Raw genomic sequence first — 12,600 nt, forward strand, 5'->3', positions numbered from 1 at the left:
ACGCGCAGAGTCGCAGACCGATATTATCACAAAACAAACGGAAAATTAACATAATTTCATTCATATTTATTATCGTTTTATTAGATTTCCTTTATCTAACATTCCGTTGCCAGTATTTCTTGTTTGATTTGTTTGTTTTTATTTTTAAAAGTTTGACATCCTAACTGTAAAAACACAGTTAATACAAAAATTACCTGAATTGTACGTATTATAAACCGCAATGTAATCAATATAATTGCATAATTATCAAGATTAATAGAAATAATAACTTTCTAAAAATAAACATAAGGTTGAATAATATGTAAATGCACTTGTTTATGCTAAGAGATAGGCTCATGTTAAAGGAAAAAGGACAGCGGAAGATTTGACATTAAAGGTTCATGGATTTCTAATGTCACCCTTTGGTATTTCTTTGTAGCGCTTTGCCACATTATTTTAATATTATTAAAAATATTATTTTCCAAGCAAATATTGATAAATGTGACATCAACATGTAGTACTTATCTTCTGCCACATTACCAACCCTTAGTCTCTATTAATAATCTATTGATCACATTTTGTGCTAATGTTCATATGTTATGCCCTTTATGACACTCTTTTGCCGCCCCATGAACATTTCCCTAGGTCTGCTCCTGCATACACACTCACAAACTGATGTTATACACATATACTTTAGTCAAACACATTGTGATTTTCACAGTCTTTTACAGTCTCTGTGTAAGAGCCTGATGGTACGGTGAAAACATGGCAGTCCACATCTGTCTGAGCAGCTGGAGCAGTTTAGAAATCCACATGAATGAAGATGGAAGAGCTGCAGGGAAAGAACAAGAAGAAATTCACTGATATAATTCAAATCTTAAATGTGATACTGGTCAACAAAGAACATTTGATCTAACCTGGATCCATTCGGAGGAGAAGCATGTAGAGCAGAACAGCAGCAAGAAATAATTTCCGGAAAGAGAATGAACCAGAGCCGGCCAACAACACTTTTCGGTACAAAAACCTGAGCATGGCTTGAAGTTTACGGATTACAGATCCTGTAGAATTAGAAAATCTGAATGAATTACTTGTACTCATATTACTTCATTATAATTCAGGGCTTAACCTATATGCAAGACCTTGGGTTGAGTGAGTGGCAATCTCAGAGTCTGGTCTGATCCCAGGATCTGGAGGCGGTTCTTCATTCTGTCGCTCTTTTTCTTCTACAACATCCAGCGCCGTCTGCCTCTGCTCTTCTGAGAACGCGCTGCTTCCAACCTGGCCCTGGATCAGCTGCAGAGCCTCGTCTCTGTCTCCCAGAGGCACAAGGACATGCAGTAGGTACAGCTCCGCCACCGTGCCAAAGCCTGTCACTGTGCTGTTGGGCAGGCAGTGTAACCAAACTCTGGCTGCGTCCTGCATCACGGCTGGCTCTCCCACCTTGGAGTAAAGAAGTATGCTGGGGACAAAATATCGTTATCAATAGGTATGTTAGAGCTGAAGACGATAGAATGATAGGTAATCAACAGAACAATCATCTTTAAGTGGTTTAGCAAACAAAAAGGCCAAATTGTTCTTCTTGTAATAAACAAATGTATATTAATTATCCTTTTTTTTTTAAAATAAATTCAGGAATAGGACAATGCTACCTTGGTTGCTATACTATTTGAAGCTTGTTCTCAATTATGCTTAAGTGGATAGTAGGGGTTTCAACTGTCAGAGTTACAATGTATATGCAAGGGCTCTATTTATAGAGGGTTGTACAAACTAAGATAAGATAGAACAAAAATACATTTTTGAAGGGTTAATGTATTATATTAAGTATAAAAAAGAATATGCAATGTTGTGGATTTACTATTTACTATCTTGTTGTCCTGTTTGTGTCCTGTCTATCTTTCTATCTATTATACAGCTATAGTTCTACTCACCACATCTGCATTATTTTGGCTGGTATTTTCTCCTGGTGCTCGTACTGCTGGAGGATCCATGAGAGGACTCCATGCCACTGATTCTGCTCAGCCAGTGCCTGCATCCCTAACATGCAGAAGCCAGCTTTAAGCTCTCCACACCTGAAGAGGGGAAACACAGAAAACCACAGAGACATTAGCATCCAGCTGCAGGGAGCATTCATCTCATACTTAGGAACATTGAGACTTCCACCTAATGTCCTCTTGGTCCATGTTGGCGAGGCTCTCCAGGCCTCTGTCGCATGTGTCAAAGGCTTCCTGGAAGTCTTGTTCGACCATCATTTGCTCTGCAGCGGTGTCCAACATGCTGGACATCTGTGTTAAAGAACAAGTGAGCTGCGAGCTGCAGACTGAACCGAAGCTGCGAGCTGCAGACGAACTGCTCATGACAAAAAAGTAAAAAATATAAAAATAAATAACACGCACTAAAAGATAGTGCGTGTTATTTATTTACTTTTAGCTGCTAAGTTAGTACGTGGATAGTCCTGTGTGGACGTCTACTTTTGTACACAACACTCTACTCAACATTAGTTTACAATAGACCTTCCTGTTTTCCTGGCATCCTCGGCCAATCACATGTTCCGTTCTTCAGATCGACAAAAGCAGCCAATCATGTTACTCTTTCTTCACAAAGGCGTCATCGTTTTTCCTCCAACTTGTAAACACGTGTGCGGAGCGCAGTGTGTCCCTGTCGGTCTACGGATAAAATTAAAGCACCTAAAAGACATCTGTAAGTCAACGCTTATTGTTAACATGTCAAATAATACTCATACACTGTATTAGTTGCTATGTAGAATGAATTCGCTCTCAAGTTTATGCTTGGTTGCTTTATCTTTGGAAAGCTAACAGGCTAGCAAACCGTTTGCCTACCTTGCTAGCTTTGGAAAGCTAACAGGCTAGCAAACCGTTTGCCTACCTTGCGTTAGCTTGCTAATATCAAACGTTAGTTATGTGTTGATACCAAATAGTGACATTGTGTTATGTTATATTCTGTTTCCCATGTGGATACGTATGTAATTACGATGATCTTGTGTCATATAAATAGTGATCAGGCCAACGGTGCTTTTTTTTAGGCCTATTTTTTTTTATATCTCCATTAAGCAATTACAGTGGATTACACGTGATGTTTACCACTTGATTGTCGTTCTTCCCTGCAAAGCTGTGTCACATCTCCTTTTTTAGCATTTTCACTTTTTTGTATTACTATAAATGTCCTGTGAGATATATTTCTTCAACACACTTCCCTATAATTACACCTGAAACAACAGTGTGATTGTGTTGTCCTATGTTGTTTTAGCAAGTCTTGCTAAAAGTGTAGTACAGTTTCAGAAAAACTGAACACTCTTTTTTGCATTTCAGGAGTATTATTTTGGGGTTGTAATCACCAAAGAGGATATGTTTTAATAGTTTCAGGATCCCTGTAGATACAACAATGTATACATACTTATTGATTGTTGGGCCTCTTGGTTTTGGCATCTTCTGCATCCTAGAGAAACTTAATTGATTAGGAAAAAAAACAATGAAGTGTGGGGACTTGCAGAGCAGCTTTAAAAATGTAGTAAGTTTGACTGTTGTGTGTTTTTCCTTTCTTCTTTCAGATCGTCTTTAAAATGGCAAAAAGCCTCAGGAGCAAATGGAAGAGGAAGATGCGTGCAGAGAAGAGGAAGAAGAACGCTCCCAAAGAGCTGGCACGCCTGAAACAAGCTCTGAGTATGGATAAGAAAGGAGACGCTGTCATGGCCGACATACAGGACATCGTCACTGTGGTGCCAGCTGACAAGATCAAGAAGCAGACAGATGTGGGGGAGATGGAGGGGGAAGGTGAGTGAGAGATTGTTAACAACATAGTTCACAGATTTGTAAGTTTTATTGCAACATGTTTATTTATCATCTTTCTTATTTTGTAATCCTTGTCTTTTGTGTTGCAGATGGTAAGATGGACATGGACAGCAAGCGCAACAAGATAACTCAACTGAATGAAAATGGACAGTACCCCGTGTGGATGAATCAAAGGCAGGCCAAAAAACTAAAAGGCAGACGCATGGCAAAGAAAAACGGCCACAGCAAGAAGAAGAAGGGCCTCGCCTGGTAAAGCAGAGGAAACAAAAAAAACACTGCTTTGCCTTAAAAGACTTTTTACGCTGCAACACAGAATAATTTCATGTATTGTTTTATACATGTAACAGTGGAATTTCCCATTCTGTTAAGTGGATTACAAGATTCATGGTTGTGAAACGGAGACTGTTATTAAGTAATTCCCTGCAGGAAAACGTTTGTTCTTATGGAACAGCAGCTTCATCTTACGACACGTTTAGAGAAACTAGAACCAGTCCACAATATGTCTGATTGTCATTACTACAATTAAAGTCTTCAAACTGGGCTACAGTAAACGTCATGTTTTATGTTTGAGTGATACTTGGGTCATATGTTGTGTCATTCCGCATCTCCCCCCGCCCCTCATTTTGATGGAGCTCTCTACTGTTGTCAGATTCTTTAAACCGATTTGTATACATTTTCAATATTGCTGCGTATTCTATAATAAAATTGTATGCGAAATAATAATGAATGATTGCTTCCCACTTGTAACCGGACTTTAATTAAAGGTTTTTCTTTCATTTTTCAACACTTTGCTTTAGGACATTTATTTGGAGAGCAGAATTATGTAAAATAGTGACAATATGATCACAATACTTTACTTTTCCTGAGCTAGAAGATAAGAGCCCTGACATTACTGAAAATTGTCAATAATTTAAAAATGAACTAAGACAAGCTGTTGGCATATAAACAACACAAGAATGTTGCCTTTAGAATATATGCCTGAGTGATTTAAATCAGTTAATCTCATGAAGAAAATGAAACTTCTTACCACTAATATCATCACATCGTTAGATACTCAATTACACTGACCCGAAGGTAGATATTACACAATAAAAATAAAGAAATCGTCTCAGCAGAAGCCATTTTATTATTTATTATTGTGTGATTTATTCTATAAAAACTTATATTTCCCTTTGCTGCACATCCTTAGAAACATAACTGTTTAAGTTAAGCTTGTTCAAAACCTCCCTGATAATTTCCTCACTGCGACAGCTGAACATACGCGGCGGGGAAGAGACCAACGCGACCGCGACAATGTCCCTTCCACCAGCCCTCGTCAATCATCTCGATGTTGGTGATGACATCATCTGGGTTGAAGGAGATCTCATCACCAGCCTCTGTGTGGAAAAGAAGAGGATTTGTTCTCACAAATGTCGAGATATAATGAAATGTCCAAAAAAATGAAGAATTGAAAAGTGTCATACCTCCTTCGTAGTCGTAAATTGCTACAGCCGTCTGGCCAGTCGACAGGTCTTCATAGTCATTATCGTCGGCTGTGAAGGGAACATAGAAATTAATATTTGTTCTATAAATCAAAGGTTTGACGTGTAACTGACTGCCAGGCTTGGGGAGTAACGAGATTACGTATCAATCAGGATGCAAAAGAAGGTAACTATTCCCATGCAGTTACATTAAATAAATAGGTTATCAGATTACTGTTAAAAAAAAAATAGAGAATACTAGCAGGTGTTGATATTGAGGTAATCCAAAAGGTAGGATTAGGTTACATTACTTATATATTGGTATACTCAATTTTGGTTACAGATTATATTTTGTGACATGTAACTAGTCATTGTAACGGATTCCATTTTTAAAGTAACCCTCCCAACCAGACCTGGGGTCGCAGGAGGAGGTGGATCAGCGAGTTCCTCGTACTCTCCCTCATCCTCCTCCTCATCCTCCTCCATATCTGCAGACAGACCTGGGGGTCCAGGAGGAGGCGGGTCAGCGAGTTCCTCGTACTCTCCCTCATCCTCCTCCTCCTCCACATCTGCAAACATCTCGGGGGGTGGGTGGGCCTCCAGGGAGTTGGAATCCTCTGAGCGCGGGGGCAGCACCGGGGGCTCCTCATACACTGGTTCCTCCTGAAAACATCACAGCATGTCTTCAACTTCATGTTCTCAAATCCTGGAGGTGACTTTAGGATTTTAGTATATCACCTAATCTCAGTGTACGTCTGTTCTGTGTTTTCCAGATTTCTCAAACAATTTTAACGATTCTATGTGAACAAAATATTTCCCTAGTTACAAACAGAGATGATAGCCAGAACTAAAGTAACTAATTTCATTAATGAATCTGCAGAATAGTGTCCTTAAAATGTTAGAAAACAGTGAAAAACATTATGTTTCTAAAGTGCAAGGTCTGGTTTTGGCAGTACATAAGCCTATTATATTCCGTTTAATGATGTAAAACAGAGAAACGCAGGAACTCTCTATAAGAGAGACGCTAATAACAGCATCTTCTGCAATTTAAGCATGAGCAAATTAGTCGTTAATCAAAATAGTTGGGATTCGTTAACAAAAATATGGATGAATCTTTTGTTTAGTATAATTTGTTTGAATCAGTGTCTTACCTCTAGTTCTGGTTCAGGTATTTCTTGTATCTCTGGCATGTGGTGTTGGATATCTGGTGGCGGCATTTCATCCTCCACCTCTGGAGCCACATCTGGAACAGGTGGTGGACGGATTGCCTCCTCTCTTCTGCTCTCCTCCTACAGGGAACACACATTCATTAACACGCATATTAACCTTTAGTTTATTTGCTAATATAATGTTGACAGTGTGTTACCTCTTGTCTGCGTTTGGCAGCCTCGCGCTCTTTGCTCTCTCTGGCTTGTCTCCTCGCTCTCTCTTCTTCTGCTTTCTTCTTGTCTTGTTCATCTGATGCCTTCGCCATGTTCTCAAAACGTGCCTTCAGTTTCCCTGCGCCCGCGCTTGCTGCAGAAACAGATACAAAAATATATGAATGTGGCTTAAAGGTCCCCGATTATACTGTTTTTCATCAATATATAATATGTCTCAGAAATATACAAAACATGTCTCTGAAGTGTTTGGCTCCAAACACCAAACAGATCATTGCAGCATCCCATAATCCCCTCTGCTTCAGCCCTGTTTCAAAAGTGCCGATTCTCTGTCCGTTACTTTAGATCAGTGCTTCTCAAAGTGTGGTCTGCGGACCACTGGTGGTCCGTGAGTGCCCACTAGTGGTCCGTGAGTATATTGGTAACATTTCACATTTGAAATAAATAAATAAATTTCAGTTTTCCGCGGGAATATCTCCGCAATGGAGCGAGGTTAAGTTTCACCTTCGATTGCATGATATAGCCCAGCGCAACACCTTCATCACACATGTTGCCACTTGTTTGTACCATTTTCAGGCGATTTGTAATCTGTTCTAGACAAACGCTGTGTCTTTTGATATTTGTGGAGTTAGGTGGTCCGCGAGTGTTTTTTTATTGGTTAAAAAGTGGTCCTTGGAATGAAAAAGTTTGAGAAACACTGCTTTAGATGTTTGATCATGGTTACACCTTATCGCTGGTGGCTTTATTTGTTCACAGAAAGATGGCGCAGTAGAGTGTATTGTAGTGAGTGGAAAAATTGACTTACAGGCCTCTAATGGTTGTGTCTTTTCATACGCAGAGGAAGGGGAGTCCATGTCTGAGAAGCCGGCTGCACTCTGAAAGAGATCAATAGAGAAAGTATGTGTTTCCAAAAGTCCATATAGATTCAATATATACCATTAACTATGTTACATTTGGCCATACCGACATGTGCAGGAATAATAAGTTAATAACTAAAATGGTTCATGTATGGGTCCACAATATAGCTTTATCTCAGCCAATTAAATACCACAGTTTGCACAAAAATATGTCCTCTACACTAAAACAGATATATTCTGCCAAGCCTCACACACCACTCTCCATGCTACACACATATTAATTCATATTTCTATATACAGTATATTGATTTTTTCATACATCCACAGCAAGCTTGAACAAGCCTTTATTACCTGTGAATTACAGCCTTAACGCCCACCAATTCAAATGACTAAAAAAGGCTAGAATTTGTGTTACAATTGTACTAAATAAAGATAAAATTAAATATATTAATGCCAGTAATGGCAATAATGTAACATCAACATGCCAACACTACCATTTTATTTAAGTTTAAATAATAACCTATAATCATTTACAAGAGAAAAAAAAAAAAAAGTGAAATAACAGTTGCAGCTGTAATACTGACCTTATCCATGCGGTCAGCCTGAACTCCATAACGACCTCCAAAACCTGCTGAATAATCTAAACAGATCCATTTGATCAGCCTGACGTACTATAGTTACATTATATTTTAAAATACACACATGTGGATGTCTCCTTACCTTTTTGTGACTGATGTTTCTCCGTCTCGCTCTTATAATCATAGCCCAAAGCAGCTTTATCCACTTTCTCCTTCTCAACACCAAACTTCCCTCCAAATCCTTTTGAATAATCTGTACATTAAATAAATAAACACTGATCAGAAATCATGGACAAAGGGTGTGAAAACAGACGAATGCAACAACTATCACGGACCTTTCTGTGACTGGTGCTTCTCTGTTTCTCCTTTATAGTCGTACCCCAAAGCGGTTTTGTCCATCTTCTCCTTCTCCACGCCGTACTTTCCTCCAAACCCCTTAGCATAATCTGGTGAAATAAAGTGCAATATAAAGAAAATGTCACAAAAAATGTGTCAAAACTGATTATTGCTACAAAGTCAGCTCACCTTTTTGTGACTGGTGCTTCTCTGTCTGGCCTTTGTAGTCGTACCCCAAAGCTGACTTGTCCACTTTTTCCTTCTCCACACCGTACTTTCCTCCGAATCCCTTTGAGTAATCTAAAACATGTGGATTGTAGAGGAAATTCTGTGAGGTATTAGTTAACAAAAGTACAAATATTGTACTGTAGATGAAATTGCCCCTTTAATGTTACCTTTCTGAGATGTGTGTTGCTGTACCTCTCCTTTGTATTCAAAGCCCATGGCCGACTGCACAGAAACAAAGTTGCATTTAAGGTTATTTATTCTTTAAAGACCCCTTCTGTTCTGAACAGCGAATGTTCATTGTTGCCATTAATCGGAGATACAGGGTCCCTCGCTTTAATAAAGTCAGACTGAAGCTCTCCAATGTGCACCAGTTTAAGAGACGAGCATGACCATAAGACTAGACAAGCTACATCAGGCCATCTACTGGCACCTAAACCCAGGACACATCTTCTGTGTCTTATAGAGCTATAAAGGAATGGAACTCAAACTACCTTGCTGAAATAGAGCCCAGAGCCTCTTTCAAGAAGAGATTGAAGGGCCATCTACTAATGACCATGTACCCTTGTGAGCTGTGAACCCTAACTTAATTTGATCTCATGCTTTGTACTGCTGGGTGTCTTGTGCACTCATCCTTGGCTGAGATTGAGATTGATATTGAAAGTGGATGAGATTGTTGATGATGTTGGAAATGGTTAATGATATTGGTGATGTTGTTAATGATGTCAGGAATTATGTCTTGAATGTTGTTGTATCATTGTTGTATTATTGTTGTATTGTTTTAAGTGTCGGACCCCAGGAAGAGTAGCTTTTGTCAAGAGCAAAAACTAATGGGGATCCTTAATAAACATAAACCAGTCCATTCTAACAGTAAATACAGAGCTAAATCCCAGGTCAAATGCATGCTGAAGGGTCTTTGAGCATGTTTCTCTCACTGATGTTATGTTAAATGTTTGCTTTTCTTGTCTTAATACCTGTCCTTGTTAATGTTGCAAATGGATCTGCTGTGACCCAAGTGAAATGTCAGACTTGATCTGATTATTAAAGTAATATTGTATCGTACCTACCTTTTATTAAGTGCTTTGAATGGTTTGAAAACACTTAAATGATCATTTGTGTCCGATATGGTTTTAACAGAAAAGCTGAACTAAACGGATATAGATTCTTACATTACATATTTGTTCTTCCTTATTTCAATTATTAATATCATGTTTCCACATCACACGTGTGAAAGTTACTTGTTGGTGTACGATTCATTCCCAGACATGTTTTTATGCCTAAAATCAAATCATGATAGTAGTTACACGGGTTCAACTGAGATTTAGAAACTTATTTGAGTGCAATTCATTCAGTGAAGGTCAAACATCCAGATGAAGTAACAATAATCAAATCAGATAAGAACGGATGTTTTTTAAGTCTCTTCTTCTCCTCACCTTGTCGACTCGATCTTTCTGAACACCGTATTTCCCACCGAAACCTTGTGCCCCATCTTTCTGAGAGGAGTGCTGCTCCACTTGTGCTACATAGTCGTTCCCCAACGCCGCCTTAAAAACAGAGATATAAATGTAAACAATCCAGCCTACAGTTTGTAGGAGCGAAGGATGACCTACATTGAATCTGGCAATACATAAGAGAATCCTATCATGATGTTTTGAGTGTCAAAAATGTGTTAACCTTGTCCATTCGGTCCTTTTCGACTCCAAACTTCCCTCCATATCCGTACGAGGCTTTGGGAGTGTGCTCCTTCTTCTTCCCCTGCTCGTGCTCCGCAGCCACTTTGTTTCTGAGATCTGCAATACTGGGAGGTCACACAGGGTCAAACACACTGACACAGAGAAGCACAGCGGTACAAACAATGATAAAAACATCTGTCGTAGAAAAAACTAAGCAGGATTGGGGAGGGGGATATAATTAGAAATACAAAGTCTTACATTCATGGGAAAAGAGAGATAGGGGTGGCATTCCTGTTTTCTTCTCTGATATTTGAGGCTTTAATCTTAGATAAATGTTATTTTCTTATCCAAAATATATTACTTCAATCTCGGAAATACCCATCTCCGTAACTGATGGTGTAAATGCAACACTTCCTAATAAGTTATTCATGTAAATAAGTTGTTTATAGATAATATTTTGGAACAGATACTGTACAGGTTTTGTATACCTGAAGAATATACAACATAAAAAGATAAATACAGTGTCATGTTGTATGATGAACAGCTGAAGGTATGATTCACAACAGCAATAACACCTTATAAACTCTTGAAAGTGTGAATTAGCGGTAAGTAAAGACATCTTTGAGCCATCTCTAGGCCTATTCAGCACCACTGCTTGTATTTATAGTCCCACCTATTCAAAGTGACTGTCACTGTCACATAGTCACCATCATATATTACCCATATTAGGAAAGACTCACTGCCTGCGACTTGTGCTCTGCTCTCACTTCCTCTTCCTGTTGCTACACAGCACCATTTCTGTCCTGCATTTCTCTACATAGTGCAAAGAATCGCTCAGGAGGTGTGCATCTCCTACCTGATGTGCTCCTGCCGCCCTGAACCCTCCACACTCTTTGCTCCCCACCTCTGCTCCTGCTCGGATATATCATTCTGAAACACACAACCAGGAAGGGTTTGAGTGACGCACACACCTTTATACAGTGATTCACATATCTGCAGGAAGTGTACAGTACCTCAAAGTCAGGGTCTGTCTCCCAGTCGTCCCCCTCTGTGGACACCTTCACCTTCACATTGTGGCCCACGACTGCCTTCCACATCTGGGGAAGTAAAACACCAGGAGCCACACTGAAGACAGTTTCTGAGTCATCATATGTTCACATCTGGAAATATTTTGTTATATTTTTAAAAACTGTTATCACTGAGCACTTTTTATTAACATAATAACTAAAAATAAGTAATGTGCAGCCACAAGCTATGAACACAGTTTGGTGAAGTGTCAAAAGGGAAGTTATTCTCAACACAAAGCTTCATTTCCCCATAATGGAACACACTGCAGTACTTCTATAAAGTAAAGAGACACTCAACTACAAAAGAAACAGTATCATGATAACATATTATTTAAAAGAAATACTTCCTGTAATGCTTACAAGTTACACACTGATATAACATTGTTTCTCAATGGAGGAAAACACAGTATTCTCTTTATTCATTTAATAAATGCGAAGTTAGCAATTGCCCCTTTTACTATAATTGTTCATTGTAACATATGTTGCCCATACAGGTGCATATTAAGATAATAAAATACATTAAATGTTAGCCCTTCCTATCTTACAGTATTCTTTTTGCAGTTTTTTAAGTCACCCATGTCGCATTTTCCTAACGGTTTACAGTACATTGCCTTTAACTACGTCTCAATATGTACTTCCTTAATGACATTTAAAGGTGATTAAAATAAAAGCACATAGACCTATGCTTTTTATAGTAAGTTTGAAGTAAACAAAATAACATTACCTTTGAGTTGTCAGGGTATTATATCCGTGTTTAAGTGGATGTTAAACCGACAGTGTTCTTGAAGTTCTTCAGTCAAGTGGTGACAGTTTAATGGGCGACAAGTGAACGCGGATCTTGGGGACGTGAACGTGCGTTGATGTAAATAATAATAATGTCGTCTATTTTTATCGTACTTTAAATTATAACATTACAGGATCTTGTTATTTTAGTATTCAATATTTAATACAATATATAAATCAAGGGATTTCTGTAGGAGACCTTTAAAAAAAAAAAAAGAAGTAAGAAGTGCTGCATTCAAGTGCTCACGGAAAGTGGTGATAAGAGTAAATGTGGAGTTTAAGGATATATAGGGGCTGCTAGCACTAATGGTGTAAAACACAATCAGTTAAATGCATGAATAATTATGGGCTCTTATGTTAGTTACAGTTTCTGACCTTGAGAGTCCTTTTATAAACAGAATTTGTCAGCTTTGTGATTTAGCAGGTTGTGGTGTAGTTACAAGTAACACTGGGGGGC

The 12,600-nt window shown here is 38.7% G+C and overlaps 3 protein-coding genes across 3 annotated transcripts; 1 reads left to right on the forward strand and 2 right to left on the reverse strand.

Annotated features, from left to right (window-relative positions):
- Positions 1-51: 51 nt before the first annotated feature.
- Positions 52-2,474, reverse strand: pex26 (peroxisomal biogenesis factor 26). The gene is made up of 5 exons (XM_034074894.1): positions 2,140-2,474; positions 1,908-2,048; positions 1,119-1,438; positions 897-1,037; positions 52-811 (listed from the first exon to the last, which is right to left on the reverse strand). Exons 1-5 carry the CDS (start codon positions 2,331-2,333, stop codon positions 705-707), a joined length of 903 nt encoding a protein of 300 aa, XP_033930785.1. The 5' UTR covers positions 2,334-2,474; the 3' UTR covers positions 52-704.
- Positions 2,475-2,584: 110 nt separating this feature from the next.
- On the forward strand, positions 2,585-4,569 carry llph (LLP homolog, long-term synaptic facilitation factor). Its single transcript, XM_034074896.2, has 3 exons — positions 2,585-2,676; positions 3,545-3,767; positions 3,875-4,569. The coding sequence occupies exons 2-3, from the start codon at positions 3,557-3,559 to the stop codon at positions 4,036-4,038; spliced, it is 375 nt and encodes a 124-aa protein (XP_033930787.1). The 5' UTR covers positions 2,585-2,676; positions 3,545-3,556; the 3' UTR covers positions 4,039-4,569.
- Positions 4,570-4,888: 319 nt separating this feature from the next.
- On the reverse strand, positions 4,889-12,194 carry hcls1 (hematopoietic cell-specific Lyn substrate 1). Its single transcript, XM_034074891.2, has 16 exons — positions 12,085-12,194; positions 11,307-11,390; positions 11,150-11,223; positions 10,295-10,418; positions 10,054-10,164; positions 8,791-8,845; positions 8,585-8,695; positions 8,395-8,505; positions 8,202-8,312; positions 8,066-8,121; positions 7,430-7,499; positions 6,612-6,760; positions 6,397-6,534; positions 5,659-5,908; positions 5,249-5,317; positions 4,889-5,161 (listed from the first exon to the last, which is right to left on the reverse strand). The coding sequence occupies exons 2-16, from the start codon at positions 11,388-11,390 to the stop codon at positions 5,025-5,027; spliced, it is 1,650 nt and encodes a 549-aa protein (XP_033930782.1). The 5' UTR covers positions 12,085-12,194; the 3' UTR covers positions 4,889-5,024.
- Between the last annotated feature and the right edge of the window lie 406 nt (positions 12,195-12,600).

Source organism: Pseudochaenichthys georgianus, chromosome 23, assembly GCF_902827115.2.
Source record: "Pseudochaenichthys georgianus chromosome 23, fPseGeo1.2, whole genome shotgun sequence".
NCBI lineage: Eukaryota > Metazoa > Chordata > Actinopteri > Perciformes > Channichthyidae > Pseudochaenichthys > Pseudochaenichthys georgianus.